The sequence below is a fragment of the Melanerpes formicivorus genome, unplaced genomic scaffold (assembly GCF_026170545.1).
Source record: "Melanerpes formicivorus ecotype bairdi unplaced genomic scaffold, bMelFor1.0.p_v2 SCAF_3, whole genome shotgun sequence".
Lineage (NCBI taxonomy): Eukaryota > Metazoa > Chordata > Aves > Piciformes > Picidae > Melanerpes > Melanerpes formicivorus.
Window position 1 is genome coordinate 17,816,269 of NW_027142355.1, and position 20,070 is coordinate 17,836,338.

Sequence of the window (20,070 nt, forward strand, 5' to 3'; positions counted from 1 at the left end):
CAAACCAAGTATCACATTTACACTAGAGTACAAACAGGTAGTTCAGTGCAGTGTCATTCCTCCCGCGTCATGGCACATTGAACAGATTGAAATGGACATAAGTTTTGCTGTTGCTTTCACTAGGGACAGGTTTTCATCTATATAAAAATCCATGCTATAAAATTATAAATCAACCACATGCCAGGGATGCAGTATTTCTCGCTATCACTGCAACTTTAAACAAAACACTTATTTTTAATATGGCTTGAACTGGAGCCAGGGAGTAATAGAGCTAAATCTGTCTGCAATGCTTTTCCAGTTACTTATTCTCAAGTAATATGTATCCAGTTGAGCAACAATAATAGAGAAGAACATGTACTCTTACAAAACATACTTACAGCATTTAATAATTTTCAATAGACAAATACAATGTGACAGATGGATTTGAGAAAGTAAGGTTCACAAGATTTACTCACTGGGGTTGCCTTAGGAAAAAAAAAAAAAAAGAATTCAAGGAATCATTAATGGAAACTCTCTCTTTTGGGGGTCTTATATGTTTATATTTAAAGATTACTGCAGCTGGTTCCATCTCTATGTGTCCTTACCTCCACACATAGAAGACAGCAAAATAAAATAGGAAACAATAAACAATACAAGAAACCCATCTGGAGCTAGGACCATATTTATTATTTTAAACTTTGCACACTCAACTTGATCATCATCTTTCTGAGAACTCTGTGTTCAGTGGAAGTTTTCTGAAAAAAATCTGTGACCTAGTGACATAAACTGTCACTGATCTTGAAGCTGGTAAGATTAAAAAAATGCAACAAACAACAAAATGTGCCTCCCCCCCCAGCCAAGGAAAAAAAACAAAACACAAAGAAACTCCCTACATTCTTTAAGAAAATACTTCTTTCCTTTTGACATATCAATAATGACATTTCTTGTTACTTTACAATAAGGACACAAAGTGTTTGAAGGGCACAAAAAGAAGAGCTCTGAGGTTGAAGGGCTCAAATGAGCTTTCAGTTTTATAGATGGTTTTACCACACTTAGGCCACTATCCAGAACTTACTGACTTCAATGAACTTTGGATCAGGCCTTTAATCATATTAATTGCCTTTGACTGAAATAAGAAGATAAATATCATCTGTGAAAAACCTTTCCAACACATGCACTAAGATCAAAATGTTTGGAAACTTTAAAATGTACGAAGCAAAATCCTGATGCTACCGAACAGGAGTTTCATCATAGACTTCACCTGGACAAGGATTTCCCTAGTGCTCTCCTCAAATTTCCTTCCTTTCATATGCCAGCAAAATCAAAGTGATATAAAACAAATAACCAGGACTCTGCTTTACAGTAAGCAGAAGGAACACTTTCAAACCACAGATGTGGCCTTAATATATGTATTTATACAATTCCTCTTCCTATTCATAACATGTCCCATAGGATGCTTCTAATCTTCTGCAAGACTGAGTGACAAGAAGTTAAGAGAAAGCACTTGAAACTTCTGTCCAGCAACCTGGGAAACAGTAGAGCTAATACTGGACCTTTGAAAACAAGTGACCATAGGAAATCAAGGTTGGCAGGGATTTAACCCTTCATGACTCATTTTGCTAACTTTTAAACTAAATGTTTGAGCTTTTTAACCATGTTTGACATCTAATTAGCTGAGAAAAACAAGAAGTTAAAGTACATCCTTGCTGTTCTTTTGAAGTAAAGCACCAACAATTAGCTCCAAAACTTTGTTTAGCAAAAAAACAAGCATGCATGTTAAAAAAAAGGTTTGTGACAGCCACTGAAAAGAGAAGTCATTTGGGTTACTCTTTTTACCTTGTGTATTTTTTTTTTCAGTATCATACATTTAGTTTATTCAACAACAACTCTTTACAGAATGGATAAGTAACTGGGTAGCTTCTTTTCCTAACAGCTGGCATTTTTCATGAGGATGAATCATGTAGTATCATACAGTCATATGGCAGTGAGGTATACCCTGAGAGACACATATTAGCATGCAACGTATTAAGACAGTGCTTAAAAGACATATTTTCAATACCTACAGCTCTTAAGGCTGTTCCTACCCAAGGTGTTAGCATTGATCTGTGCATAGAATAGTGAGCTAGAAGAGAAATTTGTCTGGAAAAGGCCCAGCTGATAAGGCTGTTTCCCCTGACTTACAATGACATCCTCATACTTTAGGATCAATGCAGTAGCATAAGCAACACGCTCCTCTTGACCTGGCCAAGCATTTACACTGGTACTTAACATTAAGCATGTGAGCAGTCTGATCTGAATGTTATGGTTAGGCATGTTTTAAATCAAATATGTGATTAACTATATGTATGAATCAAAGGCAGGAGTGTGAATTCCTGTAAGTCTTCTGACTTTAGCTTGCCTTGAATCATCTATGCATTTACTTTCTCTACTAGATAGGAAATAGGCTTGCTTGCTACAATGATCTGCCAATCATAAAAACTCCAATGTTCCTTCCAGTTTCCTGTTTTCATCATATAGGATTGACTGCATATCAAAATTTGATGCCTCGTGCATTTAAAAATTGAAAATGAGACCTTTTTCCTTAGCAAGAGCAGAACTGGAAAACAGACAATCAGCAGGGTAGCAAAATGGATATGGATACAGCACCAGTGGTGTGAAAAAAAAAAAAAAAGAAAAAAAAAAAAGAAAAAAAAAAAAAAGGAAAAGGAAAAGAAAAAGAAAAAGAAAAAAAAAACACTATCAGTCAGGTTTGGTCATCCTTTGAAATTAGTTTCAGTGAATTTGGTCAGTATGAGCAGGGGTAGTAGTCTTGAGCCATCAATAAACTTTAAAAGGGTGAAAACCCCCCCCCACAATAATTAATTAGCCGTTAAATCCCTTTACAGGATATTTTTATAGCATTTTTGCGTCTCTATACTAATCTGAGTTGCAGTGTGATTGTAAAAGTTTGGAAACAATTAGGAGGTTTTTAATGAGATTTTGACATGACATGTAGTTATAGTAGAAGCTTCGTTCAGACCCCATTATTCAAAATAATCAATTTTGTGATAAATACAAATGGCTTTTCTTATGAAAATCAAATTAACAGATTCTGAACTTAAACTGTTCTTTCCATACATATCTTTAAACACACACAAATCCGCATATATATGTTCTTTAATAAAACCCTGCACATGCATTTACTCCATACAGTGCCTCCAAGTTTTGCAGGTGTTTAATTTTTATTTTCTCATCTGGAGTGTGAAAATGATGTCTGTCTTGCATCAGACAGGTCTTTTCCCCCTCTCATTTGCAGCACCAGAAAGATGAAAAAAATTTGAACAACATACTTCTACTGGCAAGAGTATTGACACTGCACTGTAAACTGAGATTGACATCTACGACCAGGCATGCACACACATGTTCTCCTTTTCTTTCCACTGTAGGACCAGTGTGTTACTTTTCCTCCCTTCTTTTAGAACTGTAGCTGCTGCTCCTTCTCTCAACCTTCAACGGAGAGGCAGCTCTTCTGAGAGAGAAGTATCTACCCATATATGTATAGATCTCCCTTTTAGAAACAATACTTTACAGCTCTTACACTTTAAACTTCTTTCCCAGTTGGACATTCTCCAGATTTAGTGAATTCTTCTGAAAAGGTACTTACAGTGGAACTATGCCGATAATGAAAAACTCTGCCTACTTAAGAGTCCTCCTTTAATACTGGCTCTATTATACAGAAGTTAATTACTGATAATTGCAGTATGAGTGGCATTACACAATTTCAAACGTAAACGTAATCTCACAGCTCTCTTTCTTCAGTTACACCTTCCCTGTGATCTCTAATGAAATACATCAGACTACACCAAAAACAATCCCAGTTCAAACAAATTGCACTGCATTACACATCCAATAGGCAGTATTTTCTAGGGCATAACAGTCCTTTCCTCCTTTTCTGGACTGATCTGTTCTTTTCAGTTTATAGTTTCTTGGCAAACCCACCATCTACTGCTTATGTTAGGCATCTGATTGTCAGATTTGTACAAACTGAATATTCATGACTTGAAATTTAACCACTTCATGCCTAAAAATAAGGGAAATACAAATTTTCATCTATTCCATGCTGTTTGAAACAGATCTGGTATTGTGGCTGAGCTACATGCCCAGCACGGGAGAGATTAGCTGGGTGGTCAAACACGTCTCATCGTTTTAAAGAGTAAAGTCCGATGAAATAGCACAATACTGGAAAATGCTCTTCCACGGATCCTCATCACGATCCGGAGTCCTTGTCTGCAAATGCAACTAACTCTTCTTTGTCTGTGTCTAAACTGCGTGGTACCGACCCTAGCACGGAGTGGCTTTATAAGTATATTTTTTTTTCATAAATTTATCTTGATGCCAATTTCCCCTTTAGAAGGCAAACCAGGAAGGAAAGTAGGGAGAGAAGGGAACGACGGGGCAACGAAGAGAGATTTTGAGGAAAACCGGGGATAAGAGAGGACAACAGACTTACCTTTATAAGATAATTTGAGCCTTGGCACATTATTCTTCACGTGCTGGCAGTTCACTCTTCCTGCTAGTAATACTCCCAAGGAAAGCAAGGCAATCCCCCTGAGCCAGCCCATGCTGCAGCAGCCACTGTAGGGTCCCTGCGAGCCGGAGCCGCGGCGCTCCCCGTCCTGCCGGGCGCCGCCGGGGAACTTCAGGCAACCTGGGGAGCGGAGGTAACAGGTGATGGGGGTGGGCTCCGCGCCCCGCCGCGCCCCGCCGCGCCCCGCGCCGCCGACAGTTGCTCCGGCCCCCAGCCTCGCCGCCGCCGCCGCCGGGGCAACTTCAAGACCCTCTCATGCACACGCCGCGGGCCGGAAAAGGAGGCAGCCCCCGGGCGCGAGTGGCGTGCGGGCGGGGGGGCGGCATGATGCGGGCGGCGGCGGGCGGCGGCGCGGGCCGGGGGCAGGGGCCGGGGCCGGGCCGGGGCCGGGCCGAGGCTGGCCGGCGCCCCACTCCCCGCGCGGCGGGCGGGTCCCGGGCGGCAGGGGCGGGCGCGGCGCAGCGCGGCGCGGCGGCAGCAGCTCCGCGCTCCCGGCGCACATGGAGGCACGGGGGACACCGGTTCTCCCCCGCGCTCCCGAGAGCGCCTGACAATAGGAGCGCAGGGAAGCTCGACAACCCCCCCACCCCCCCCACCCCTTCCCCGGCTGTCACACCACACATTGAAAAAAAAAAAAAAATAAGGCAACACATCGCAGCAGCGATTAGAGAACAGAAACCTTCACCAAGCTTGTGAAAACTATACATTTCACCAGCTATTTGATGTCATTGTCCAGGTTCTTGGTTTTGAGGTTGTTTGGTTGTTTGTTGGGTGTTTTTGTTTGTTTGGGTTTTTTTTCCTCCCATTTTGCAGTTCTAATTAAAAGATGTACGTCCCCCTTAAAAACAACAGCAAAACACAATCCACAATGTTGCTACCCACATAAATAACATCTGCCCATATTGTAGTCATCTTCGGGTTGCTCCTGGTTAAAAACAAGTAACAAAACCTTCCGTCAGCATAACTTTACCAATGAAGCTTTTAAAGCCTTGTTAGGGAAGGTTGTTCTAACCCTTCTACCCTCCCCACCTCCTGCACTACTCCAGTACAGCAACAGAAATTCCTAGTAAAGCCCACTTCAACAATCAGCTCAAGACATGTACAGGTCTAGAGGGGCTTATAAATTACACTGGAGTATTCTCTGAAGTGTTCTTACAGGTTACAAGTGTTCCAAACCTTCCAATTTCTAGGACTGTATGGTTATTATAATCTTATATTTTTATGTAGTTTAACTACATCATTATTTGTGTTTGCTTGTTTGTTTAAACAAAAGGACATAAAATCCCTAGAGGTCTTCTGAATGTTAAGGAGCTGTAAATACAAACATATAAGCAAACTTAAGTTCTCCCCTCCCACACATCTGAACAACCGCCTTCTAGTGAGTGATGGTTTATTACATTTTCTGTGCTGTGCTGAATATCAATTTAACTTGCATTTTGCAGTATAATGTCTTGCATAGATATGTACCCAGGATTACATTCCTAATGCAGTATTGACAGAAATGCTGGCAATCGACCTCTAAACACACTGTCATCGCCAAAGAAGTGTGATGTCCGCTTTTCATTTTGTTCTACACTTTTCTAGAAAGAAAATGCCGGTGGGTGCTTTATGGTGACAGAATCTAAGGTATTTCAGTGAAATCTCTTCCCTTCTTTTACCATTATTTACTGTGGGTTAAAAACCGGTTATCTAGTCTCGCTGATAGAGACCACACTACACTGAATTTTACTGAACACAGCATCTCCTTTCTATCTTCAGACCTAGCTGCTAAACCAGCACCTAGGAAATAGTCTTAACTGTGAAACTGAAGTTCACAGTTGAAAATGCGGGTGTCAGTATGGTTCTAATTAAAATGTAAAGACTCGTGCAGAACAAGGCTTGATGCTGTGGTAAAGCAAGGACTAAATTTCTGTCATTGCTGCTTTCATTGCTTAATATTCACACACCAGTGGAAAAGGCTTTCCCCTTCTCCTCTTTAACAAATTCTTCTGCTTCCTGAGCTTTATTCATTAATCCTGTGACATTGTATCTGCTAAATCCAGCAATTCTATTGATCAGCAGCATTGTTAAGAAAATTAAATGAAAAAATAATGTTGGTTTTGCTCATTCCCACACTTGTTATCCTGAGCATTTTCATGCTCCAGGGCAGTGGATTAGAGCTCCAAAATGACAAGAGACGCCTGTCTGTTTTCCATGGATTACTTGCTACAGACATTCACTCTGCAAAGGAATTCGTGTCACTTTGAGATTATTTGGAGAACTGGCCTAATGAATTATCCTTTTGTGTTGAGCAAACAATCAGAAACAAACCACAAAAGATTCACCATATTCAGGACTTTATAAAGCACATCATTTTACAATGCTGTTACACTCAATTTACTTCTGGTTGTATAAAGAAGACACAACTACATTTTTTTTTCCCCTTTTCTTATAAGGAAAAGCGAGTACAAGGCTAACAATCTGTCTTTCTCATATAGAATGAATGTGTAACACTCCAAATATTTCATAGCAACCAAATAAGCAAATCATGGTCCCTAGTCAATATATAATACGCCCAGAAAACATATGGATAATACACAGTGAGTACTAACTTATGTAAGATTGCATCCGAGAGAGAAAACACAACATCATTTTAGAAGAGATGAGAGACACATTTTGCATTCTTCATGTGAGAGACCACTCACGTTTTGCCTTCTGCTGTGGGATATGCCAGTCTAAAGACACAGAGAAGGGTAAAAACTGATCCTGTGGGTTGTTCTTCTGCTATTTAACTCTAAGCAGTGCTAATCAGCTACTCAGGCTAGCATATGCTACACTCCCTTATAAGGAGAAGAGCAATGGCAGCACTTCAGTGGTTCTTGAAGAGGCTTTATATCTCAAAGGCACCCATTGCCATATGTTGCTTCTGCCAAGGCGAAACTGGGCTCAGCTCGGAAGGCATGATTTGGCTAATGCTACTACAGCAAGTGCCAGAAATGTCAGCCCTGGAAATTCAGGGTGGGCAACAGCTTACTTTCAAATTACAATCTATTCACTTCTCTTCCTTTGGTCTTTTGAAAGTGATCTAGCTGCTGACTTTAGAAAGAGGGAAAAAGTAAAATCCAAACATGCCTCAGTTCTTCATATAATCCCCTTCTTCCCTGAGGAAAAGACCACAATTACTAGCTTAATAAATTACTCCATTACAGCAAGTTCAAAAGGAATAACAGTTTTTCTGCATCATCTTCCATATTTGTTGCAGATTTTACATTTATTTTCTGTAGTGGCATTTATATGACATTCTGTATAGTGGTTTACATCTCAAAATGCAGATAGGCACTTGAGGGCTCTGGTTTACATTTCTAGTTTCATACTGCATTGCATTGTGATTTGCAGTTTTTTTATACCACCTTTCAATATGAGAAGCAAATTCACATTGATAGATATTACAAAAAGTCATATTTGGATGTGTCTGGGTTTTCACTGTTGACTATTCATGCAGAATTCTTCCAATTGCTTACAAGTTTGCATCATTTGATGCTTCTCATTACTCAGAAATAGTATTACTTGGCTCACGATTGCTTCAAACCTTGCTGCTTCTGTGATTCTTAGAAGTTCTTGAAAGCTTAACTGCTCTAAGAAGGTCTTTAGTGTGCTTTAAAATTGTACTTATGTTTTCAAAATTGTTTCCTGTGTTTTAGATGAGTCATTACTTGTTTATATTGATGTGATCAGGTCCTTCTCAGAACCACACAGGAACTATCAGAATCCATTTTTGATATGCAATACTAATCCAGTAATCTTGGAGGGTAAAATTTCTTGGGTTGAATGTGCAATTTCTGGTTAAAATCAGAGAAAAAAGAAAACCTCTCAATCTGTATCTGATTGCTAAAAGCCTCCCTAGAGAACACACTTCTGGAGGAAATGTGAAATCTTAACTCAAATCACTCCCTGCTCTTTTCTTCCGTAGCAGGTGAGTTGTTTGATAAGCAGCCTATTTACAATCTTGCAAAGAGTTCCTTTGAAATTGCTTCAGTTGTATACATAACAATACTTGTAACATGCTTTGGAATAACTGAATAATTATTGGCCCAAAATGAGGTTCAGTCTAGAGGCCACTTATTAGTGCATTTGTTACGTGACATGTGAGCAACCCAGGATGCACTTTCACAACATTCACACTTTGGAAGCAGAATCCCATTTGAGACTATCCAGACATTATTTACCACATTTTGCTTATGTCATGGACTGCCAACCTCCTCATTTGGGATGCTACAAACTTTTTGTGGGGACATACTGGAAACAGTGGAAAAGCATGCTTAAAATTAATCCTTGTGTGCATATTAAAGGGGTTGATTTTTTGCATAGATATGGTGCATGCACTAGCTAATGGAGTAGAAGGAGTTGTAAACTGGCACTGGGGAAAAGCAGCAATGCAGAGGAACTTTCCATGTTGGCCTTACTTCTGAAGTCAACATATCATGACACCCAACCTCTAGGTTCAAATCCTTTGCCTGTATCAGACAGGAATCTAAAGCTGGAATGTGTCTGACATAGAGCTTAATGCTGACACACTTGTTCTGCACTTCTTTTTTACTAGGAAAAAAAGAAAAAAGAATGAAGCCTATAAAAGGCTTATAGAGTGAAGAAAAATGCTTCTGATATCCAGACCTGCTAAACTGGATACCAGGTATTGTTTTTACAGTGTTGATGATTATCACATTAGCTCAAGAGGTTATAAATAGCTGCTTCCACCTGGATTTTTATCGGATATAAAATTCTGTGGAATGGCACTTTTGAAGTTCTGAAGCAATTGCAAATTTATGTAAAAATGCATCAGCAAAAAAGGGATTTAGAGGTCTAAAGTTTTACACTGTATCAAAATGGATTTGCCAAAACCACCGGCTCACATCTAGATCTGGAAATATTCTTGTTGTTGGAAGTCTAGACATGGTTTTCCCCAGCGTTCCCTTGGGCTATGTTGTATTTAGTAGCCTTATTCAGGTCTCCTGAATCTACATAAATCTGTAACATTTCTTATTATTGCATGTGATCAGGTTGCTAACCATGCTAGTTGGTATCTGCATTCTCTCAACAACACTGCATCTCTCAACAACGCTGCATCCTACCATCTTGTCACAATCAACCTTTTCTTCATTTCTGAAGACTAATGAGACTGTAGTCTATATGGTGCTTGTACTTTTGGCAGCATAATAGGATCTGTATCAGTATGATGTGTTTTATTCACAATGCTTTCAGGTCTATTAAACACCTCATCAAATTCTTCAAAATATTCTTTGCATCCTGTTCTGTAGACAGGTTATATGCCTGTCTGAACAACAGCGTTTTCAGACTACTCTTCAACCTAAACAAACCTTTTTGATTTTCTTGACTTCTGCAACCTATAGACATGGTAAGAAACCTACCCGAAATTGCTCAGTTCTAGGCATGTGATATTAATAAGAGTTACAAAAAATTATTTTCCCCAACTCCTGGTAGGGGTCACTAGCTTCTGTTTCAAGGGGATTAGCTCTGGGGTACACAGCCAAATTGAACAAAACATACCAGTCTACTAATTTTCAAGTATAGAGACTTCTGTCCTTCTGATTGCTTGTATTTACTGTCTCTCGGGCCTTCACTGACAAAATACTGGCAAGGACATATGTTTGGTTTTGGGGTTTTTTTACAGGAGATGAGAGAAATGCAAAAGAATATTTGATGTTCTAATTCTTCAGAGAAAAGACAGTTTATGAAAAATCATTACAAAAGGGAAAACAAAGCAACAGCAGCCATGAAATGTTTGTGTCCTTAAATCCTGTTCCAGGCCTGATGTGTTGAGTTCAGCTGACGGAAGTCTAACCAAGCTGGAAGGTTTCCTCCCAAATGACTAGTTGCAGAATGACTTGCTCCTCCAACAAAACAGATTAAATGATTGGTAGATCTTAGAAAAGATTGATAATAAACTACTAATGTAATTTTCCCCACTGCTGGCTGAAGAGCCAGGTTTCAAGGTGCATTACACACAAACGCATTACAGATTCAGTTACTTTGGCACTCAAATCCAATTTTGGCTTTTAACACCCATATTCTTTCTAAATTGGAACAATTTAAGGTACATGTTTCCTGCATGAAACCCAAGAAACTTCTACAACTCAGAAAATAAGTCATGGATCAATATGAAAACATGGTTGCCATGATTTTGTACTTGAAAGTCCTCTTATGTTACGATTTGCACCTTTAGACCCCTGTGTACCTTTCAAGATATGATACTAAGGGATTTGCTCAAGGCCACACACAAAGACGTTAGCATGACAAGAAACTGATCTTGCATTTCTTATGTACCATGCCAACAGTCACATCCTTACCTCTTCATTTATCATAGTATGCAAGTCATTCTTGTCAGTCCTAAAAGTCCCTGCTTATCACTCCGTATACAGAACATCCCCAGTTCTATTGTATCTGGGATCCATCATGGCCAACCTTTTGGCCCTATGTATTTTTGCTTAGTAACCTTTACTGCCAACTGTCAAAGACTTGAAAGACACAACTATCTTGTGTGCCACCCATTCATCACAAGCTTTTAAATTATCCAGGTGAATTGCAACGAACAACAAACTGAAAGTATATACAGCATCTGCTGCAATAATTTTTCTGTTCTGGACTTTTCTTTTTCTCTCTCTATTGTTTTGTTTTAATTTTCTTGCGCTGAGTGTTTTATTAGGATATGATAAAGATATAAAACCAATGAAAGCACTGGCTGTCATCTTCATACATCTTCTCTCTTTGACTTTCTAGACTAGAAAAGCTTTTTAATAAGGATGTTTTGGTTTTTTTCCTGGAGAAGTTTCAAGTCTGATTCTGCTGAACAGAGTGTGTGGGTGCAAATTTTCTTTGGAAGATCAAACAATATCAAACAAAATGTAGGGACTAAAAAGTCAGTTTACGATTCCTAATGCCAAAACATATCTATGTAATCACTGCTTGGATAGTCTTTGGAAATGCAATGGTAGGTAAACTCAGATACTTAGGAAAACTTGGTTAAATTTTGAATAATTTGACCCTTGCAAATGCTTTTAGAGTCAGCAATATATAGAAGCATGTGCTAGAAGAGGAAGGGGGGAATTCAAAGAAAAACAAATTCTAAGAAAACATTAACTAACTCTCTCTTTCCCTTTCTGAATCCCCAGTGAATACAGATTTCAGCAGGGGAGCAGAACTTTATCCCTCCTTTGGACTGGATTTGTAACTATTTCAGAAGAGCTTTTCACAACATTATTTTCCTATTTGTTTCTCTGACATCAGAGTTTATGATATTTTAGGAAGGCAAATATAGACAAAGAAAAGAAAGGTTACTCCTGTCTCCTGAAGTTTTGAAATCCAAAACAAAGTTAGAATGGAGCTGAACCAGTCAGTCACATAAATCTTGTTTGCATATATTCAAACTTAGGTTGCACGCATGCACACACGTATAACATTCTCTCAGAAAATACCTGAAAACATCTTTTTATTTTGTTTCTCAGGGAATCTAGAAATACTTTAAATACTTTGCTGCTTTGACATTTGTATGTGCATACAGAGCAGAGGTACAAAGAGCATCAGGTAGAGCATCCCTGATCTATAATGACTTTTTTCCAGCAGTACCTAGGCACCAAAACTTGACCAGTTGCAGTTCACCTTCCCGCTTCTCTTCTAAGAGGGTATGGAGCTGCAGTTTAAGTGATCAGAGCTCCCTGGACTAAGGACTAACAGCAGTGGTAAAGGTGGTAAAAGTGCAAAGGAAACATGGGCTGATTTGGGGAGGAGCACTGTCTCGTGGCACTTGAACACCCTGTTTGAGATTATACAATTAATGGAGATCTGCTGACACTGTAAAACATCTTTCTGCTCTCCCTGTTCCCTATACCTGAGGAGACAAAAAAAAAAAAAAAAAGCTGGTACTGCACGTAAGTGTTTCCCAGGACAATAGAAAAGTACAATTCTGGACAAGAATTAGCTACATAGCAACACTTTAGTGACTTATGATCAGACTAGAAAGAAAAAAAAAAAAATCATATAGTAGTAAGCTAGGTATTCTGTACATGTAAAATAATGTAATTAAAGCATATTTGATGTTATAGCAAAATAGTCATGGGATAAGACTGGACTCATACATGCACATTATCTGTCTATCTATACACACAAAAAGCATGTTTTATATAGCCAGTATAACCTAAAATTAGCATAATTAGCCATCTTCATTTTCCCTGGCATTTCACAATTTCTCACAGATGGATTCTTCAGGTTTTCTTTTTTTTGTTGTTATTTGGTTTGGTATGGTTTTTCTTTGTTTTTTTGGTTTTTTTTTCCTTATCTTTTCCTTTCTCCTTGTACGGGTTTCATTAATCTCAGCCACATTCCAGAGTATTTATTAATTTCTTAAATCTTTACACCACAATCTTATAAACTATAAATGTAGGTTGGTTTTCTTCTTTTTTTCTTTTTCTTTTTTTGTTCATATTTGTCTTTACCTTCAAGTGAAACAGAAGCAGATATGTTCATAAAGACAAAAATTCCATTGTTTATACTGATCAGCACAGACTAGTCAGTGAGGGGGAAAAACAATGCATCTGTTGAATACAAATTAAGACAGCAGGTTATTATTTGGAGCTACTTGTCATTTGCTTTAAGTAGCTGACACTTCACTATCCTATTCTCCATCCCATCACAGGACAAAGTTATGAAAATTATGGTGACTTCATAAAGGCAACTTTACATGAAATTACAAAAGCTGATGCACATAAACTTTGCCCTTTTGAAGCATTGTTCTCCTTAGACCTAAGTGACGTTGCTAACAACAGGGAACAGTATGCTGAAGCCTAGAATTAGTGTACTTAAAGGGTTTATTATGATGTCAAACCCAACTGTTAGGAGAGCTTCCTTGTATCCAAAAGGCCTATACTGTACTTCAGCAAAGGGCAGCTTCACAATGTGAAAATTGGAAGGAGAAGAAAAGTTAAAAATCATCGCCTCAGACTTCAAACAAATCTTGCTCTCTGTTTTTCTTCTGATGTGTTGAATGATACATGATGTCATATGATGTTCAGTAATTCCCCTTTCTCTCTTTTGAATGAAATAAGTGGTTTCTGTTTCTGAGAAAATGTATTTAAGCCAAATTTTACTCCCAGTTATCCTGATGTCAATCCCAAGCAACAACAATTCAAATGCAATTTCTCTGACTTCACACTGATGTAATAGATATCATAATGTCATTCTTGAAGAAGCAGCTGTCACCTTATGGAATACTTTATGAAACATCTTATTTGGCAATGGGCATTCATCTATGCAACACATTTCCCTGTACTTCTCCCTCATTCTTTCCTTTTGAAGACAGTGCTTTTAAACAGAATCACTGTTGTTGCTTAAGAATTTATCTGCTTCTGCGCTTAGTCCCCACTTGACATCATAATCCTCTGTTTGTGACATAATAATCATCTTTACAATGAACGATTGTGATACTACAAGATGGGCTTAAAATCTGATCTGAAAAGTGCTTTTTATTCTGATATCTTACATAACGCCGTATCAACTTTCAGCTCAAGAGATAATAATTTCAGCCAAGTGACATCAATTAAATTTTCATACAAGGGAGTGGTACACTTGATACAACTCTCTAGAGATAATTCCCTCCGGAGTGTACGGTTTTATGATTTGACCTTTAAAAATATTTCCACTCTCTAGCCAGTGCTTGGATATGCAACACTAATGATTTTGCTGAAGTAGAAAAGCTTTACGTATACAATTCAGTCCAGCCTCCCATAAAAGTTTAAAGCTGCAACAAGCAAAAGCTTAAAAAAAGGAAAACCAAATGTAAATGTATTTCTCATGAATTGTTCAATGACTTTCAGATACCATAATGTGTTATGAGAACAACCTGAAAGGCAACATCCTTTTTGACAAGTGCTGAGTGAGTAGCCTTCAGTCTTAAGTTTGAGGATACAGTTTCATCCTGTATTTTCGCTCTGAAATTCAGTGGTTTCTCTGTTCATCCTACCATCTTTGGCAGCTTTAACTGGAGTTATTCATAGGTTTCAAATTAGGCACACACTTTGCTGGATCTGTGCCCATGTGTGCTGAAATATTTTTATGAGCAGGATAGCCAACAGAATCCAGAATCATGGAGAGTCACTTTTTGTTTTTCAGCACATTTTGAACTTTAAGGGAGGACCTCCGAGAAAAATTGGAATCTAGAGAAGAAGGTTATCAGATGATGTGTAGCCCAAGTCTTCTATTCCTGATAGTTGAAAACACTTCAAAAATGGCAGACTATGCTTAAACTTGAGCCTGATGACTAACTCAGCCAGATACAGGATCAAGATTTCTAAAGTCTTTTCTCCTTTAAGTAAACCGCTATACAGAGATTTGAGCTATAAATTTTTTTAAACAAATATTATAGACTGGATATTTTAATGAGTAGAATTTAAGATGTTTCCTTCAGTAATAGATATTTCGAAGGAAATTACTTCCCCAAATTAAATATTTAGCTTTTTAAAGGGTATTTAACATACAAACCAACAGGTGGAATAAATAGTATTATGTGAATATTCTCTGTAATTGTTACGTTAATGTCATTATTTCTCATTAAAGAATCCAGAAGTTCCCACACTTCCACAAGTCTTGTTTTCTTAAGTCAAGAAGACTCTTGCTGGTGAAGGAATCATTTTCTTCTTGGTAAAGTGTCCTGCTATGGTAAAATGTTCCATCTGGTGTGTTGAGCTACAGAACTGTAAAAGCAAATTTCTCTGTGCTATCATCTTGAAAGCCATGTGCACACAAGATGAATCTCTTACACCATAAGATGGATTTCTGATGACATGAATTAGTACATAGCATGTGTTGCTTTGGAAAACTTTGTTTAATATTGAACACTGGTTGATGATACTCTCCAGTGATATCCCATTACAAAACTGATTATAAAAATACCACAGCCACATTCTGGATAAAGTTGTTATCCATTCTGTTTGCCACACCAATGCCTTACTGTGGAAATCCATCCTAGATTTATTGACCACAAATTATTCTATATGTGAAATAAATTACTTGGAGAAAGAAGCATATCTTTATGGCTTTCAGCACATCTCCTGTGGAAACAGCATGAAAAATGCAAGACCTATTTCAATAATCTTTTCCAACATTTTGTATATGCAACAGCCGCTCTCTCAAAAGCCATATTTCTTCACTGATCACATTTTCAAGACTCTTGAAACAAAGCTTTCAAAGCACAGTTTGATAGAGACAATTCACTTGCTTGCTTATTTATTTGGTTGTTGGGTTTTTTTTTAACATATTATATAGTTCAATTACTGGAATGGATAAGTTTGAGATGGTTACTGTTGTTATTGCATGAAATTGATCTGGGCTCCAGCCAAAACCGAGTCTCATTAAGATGGATACATTCAGATGGAAATTAAGACCCTTCTAATGAAATATGCTGGAGGATTAAGTTACAAGTGGCAGGACACGTTACCTTATTTATCTAGTTGTGCTTGCATGACTTGCTAGGCCAGCAGTTATGACAAATATTCTTTGCGCAACCCACTTTCAAGACTATTTCCATTAAAAGTAACTTGACTGAGTACACTGCTTTGCTCATAGTTAAGATATGCTTCAATGTTTATATCAAACCAATTAAACCCTGTTGTTTTAAAGCAATAAAAATGGTTGTATAATTGCCACATGTTCTCTACCATCTTCAAATCTGGAGACTAAGAAATAGTTTGCAACATTTCTAACAATGCTATTTCATCCTCACACATTTGACCTTGTATTGATTTGTGTGATAAAACATTCTAGACCTTTTTGTGTGTTTCTGTAGTTCCTCCTTATCTTTTTCTAACATTTTAAGTAAAGATACCTGATTATTGTGATTATTGTCATTTCAATAATTTTTTTTTTTGTTCATGCATTGTCATGGCTGTACCTAGCATGTTGCAGGCAAAATCACTGAGGAGCTTAGTTAAAACACCGTGGTTGCACAGAATCACGTCATTAACATACTCTTACTGGCAGCTGAAAAATGTGTTACACAGCTCCCTTTGACACATCTGTTCTTGTGCAATATGTCCCATCATATTCATAACTGTATTAATTCTGAGTGCTTCCATCTGAACCAAAGTAAAAGAGCCTGTATTTCAAATAATGGTGTCCTGAAAAATGACTTTCATTAAATATTTTATTTGGAAGCAAGTAAAGTTAGCTACCACTTCTGAAAACCTCTTGGGAAGCATTATTTGTGGGTTTAAAGTTGGGGAAATTAATCTATTTGAAATCCTGACACACTTGATCTCTGCAAGCAGACAAATAAGAAAGGATCTTCTTTTCACTATCTGAAATTACAGGGAACAGTTTTCTGTATGGACTTTGGATATCTTCTACATTTTCTTTGCATTCATGTAAGCTAGTGCATAGAAGGTCTATTCAAGTCTAGTCTGAGGTAGAAGCAAGACAGGGGAGGATTTAGGGCATGGAGTTACCTGTAAGGCCATTAGGACTATTTGTTTATGCTAAGTGGGCGGTAGCAAGACTTCTTTGAGTGTCAGGCTTTAATGGCACTATTATTGCCTGCCTCGAAACAGCTCTGGATGTATGGAAATTGTCTGGAGATCAAAACAGGAGCTTAGCACTCAGATAGTTAGATTATTTTTATTTTTACTTTTTTTTTTCTTTCTGAAATATAGAAATGTCTCAAAAGTAATCATCAGTCTGTGAGTTTTAAGGCTCAAGATACAGGGTTGGGATATAGAACCATGTAACTGTGAGTTGTTATTATCTGACTACGTGAACATAGCCGATCATTAGTACTTGGTAAAAATATGTGAGCCCACACTTTTGTCACCAATGTAAAAAGCATCTATGGGAACATTTCATGTCCTTTCATTGCACAGTAACTTCCTTCCCTGCTGAAGCCTTACTTTTCTCAATGCAGCTCATCAGGGCAGCAATTTGCCTAGTACAAAGGATTCTAGTTGGAAGTCTCAGCCAACAGGAGGGAAAAAATGGAGAAAGGATTTGATAAAATCCCCCCAAACCTAGTGAAGTTCTCTGAGTTCAGAGGCTGTTTATGTGACAGGCAAAGAAATTGAAACTCTTCCCAAAAAAATGTTATGATTAATAAAGACATTGGTGTTTGTGCTGGTATTTGTATTATATCTTGTATGCTGCCTAAGACCCTCCTCACCTCGAACCTAAACTTCTCCTGGCGCAGCTTGAGACTGTGTCCCCTTGTTCTGGTGCTGGTTGCTAGAGAGGGTGGCTTTGAACTCATTTGCTTGCATGAGATAAATACATTTAAGTGATACATTTAATGACATATTTATCTCGTGCAGAAGTGGAAGAGTTGGCTATGATCTACTTCAGACTTCAAATTTTACTGCCACAGCTAGTATCAGATAAAAGCTGTTTTCAGAAACCAAGAAAATTGTGTTAAAGCAGCAGATTCTGCCTCATTTGTGGCAGTTGTGAGTTAGTAGAAATAGTGCGATTTCATTTTAGCTATTTATGCTAGGACACCTCTTAGTCAAAAGAAAGTCTTTTATGCACATGTAAACCAGGATATTGGCAGTGTCTGGAACAGGAGAGGTTAATGATATAATGCTGATGAATAGGTAACACAAACTTCAACTCAGAACAGCCAGTAATATGGCTTACACAACCATCAGTCAGCTAAAGAATCTGCTAAGGCAGATGGCATTTACCATTTAAAGGATTTTCTAGTAGTTTTTGGGGAACAACAGTTCATAGTACAAAAAATTCTGTCATAAAACTGATTGACAAAGGAGAGATGAGAACTATACAATCATAGAGACAGTCTTATGCTGTATTACCAGAAGGTGATGCATTCACAACATAGATTAGCAAGTGAGACAAGATATTTTGTATATATTTCTATACCTGATGCTTCTTTCCATGTATTTAAAAGGATGTCATTGTTCAGTGAGTAATAAATTCCCTTTAAACAACTAGCTTAGCTTCACTAGATTTGTATTTGTGAAGAATGTTTCACCACACCTAATTTTTTCAATGGAAAAGATGCATGGAAAAAAAAAACAAACAACACATCAAATCACTTCTTATTTTTGAGGGTGAAGGTAGTGGCTGCTGTGAATAATCTGTATGTTGCATTTATGTATACCCCAAATCCCATGAGCATGAAGGAACCACATACAATAATGAAGCTAAAGAACTCCAGAGTAACTATGAGCCAGTACAGTTACAGTAGAAGAATGTAACTGAATAAGTAGCTAAATGAAGGAAGGAATAGTTCTTAGCTTGGATTCACATAAAATATCCTCACTCTATACTGTAAGACTCACAAGTCATTTGAATATAAGTAACTGAACAAGAGCACAGAACTTTTCAAGGTGAGGGAGGATTTTTCAATATAAATATAGAAGAAAAACAACATTTTAAACTTTGTCAGAATAATCATTGCTGATATATGAATTAATGTGTTTTGATTTAAGGTGGGGATCTCAGAACATCAGAATAAAGGGTAATAATCACCTCTTGCACTCTTATAAGAATAATGCTGAGCAAAGGACAATTTTCAAGGTGATATTCACGGTACTCTTTGCTGTCTTCTTTGGTACATCTGAATATATGTCCCTGCCACCATTGAGCTGATGTAGCATCAGCAGCTAAAAGATGGGCAATGAGGGGCCTCAGTGCGCTACACTCAGTCTTCAGATATACTTTACACTTATCGCAGGAATGTTAGATTTGTTATGCAAGTGCAGAAAAAAAAGCACAGTGCAGGCTCATTAAAATTTGCCTTCATGAGAAAAATGGATTTACAAAGAACTTTAAAAATAATAATTACATGAATTATACACATACAAAATAATATGGCAGAGAGAATGAGGAAGGTAGAGACCTGGACCAGTGCATCACCTTGGAAATCCCTCTGGCTTACAGATTGTTTCCATCTTATCCAAGAAAAGAGAAAACATACAAAGGGGCCAGAAACTACATGATACAGTTCTTTAGGCTGTAATTAGCTGGTTTAGATAACACAAGTTGTGCATGAATAACAGACGTAACACATCGAGTGGAGACGTTAACACAGCTAGGTATATGTGCAGATTATAGTAAGGCTGAGGTCATCACTAAAATGCTTGATGCAACAAAGTTTAAGTTCATCTTAATACTAAATTGTACAGGGATAAATCTCGATGCCTAAGTTAAATGGTGGAGAAAAACACAATGCCTTTCATAAAGAACCTTAAAGAGGTTCTGAAACTAATGGGTTTATTAAAAGACCCAGTGATACATAGCTACTGTGCCAGAAAGGAGGAATGTAATATTTTCTATGAAAGTTCTAAGAAAGGCTCTGGCAGAATCTACGTACAGTACTGTGATTAAAAAGAATCAGCACTGGTTCATGTGCCACACTAACCACACTAGCCACTAACCAAAAATGAGTTTCAGTCTGCTTAAGCAACAAAGATAAGAAGGCTTACTTCCTTCTTTCTGACTCTTTTTAAAATTAAGCTGATCAGACATTATTTACT

At 37.8% G+C, this 20,070-nt stretch overlaps 1 protein-coding gene across 1 annotated transcript in view; it reads right to left on the reverse strand.

The window, feature by feature from the left end:
• Nucleotides 1-4,787, reverse strand: part of SEMA3A (semaphorin 3A) — a 169,045-nt gene extending 164,258 nt beyond the window's left edge. Inside the window, exon 1 of the mRNA XM_068167882.1 lies at nt 4,469-4,787. Coding sequence (XP_068023983.1) covers nt 4,469-4,580 — 112 coding nt within the window. The 5' untranslated portion in view covers nt 4,581-4,787. The remainder of the gene's footprint in view (nt 1-4,468) is intronic.
• Between the last annotated feature and the right edge of the window lie 15,283 nt (nt 4,788-20,070).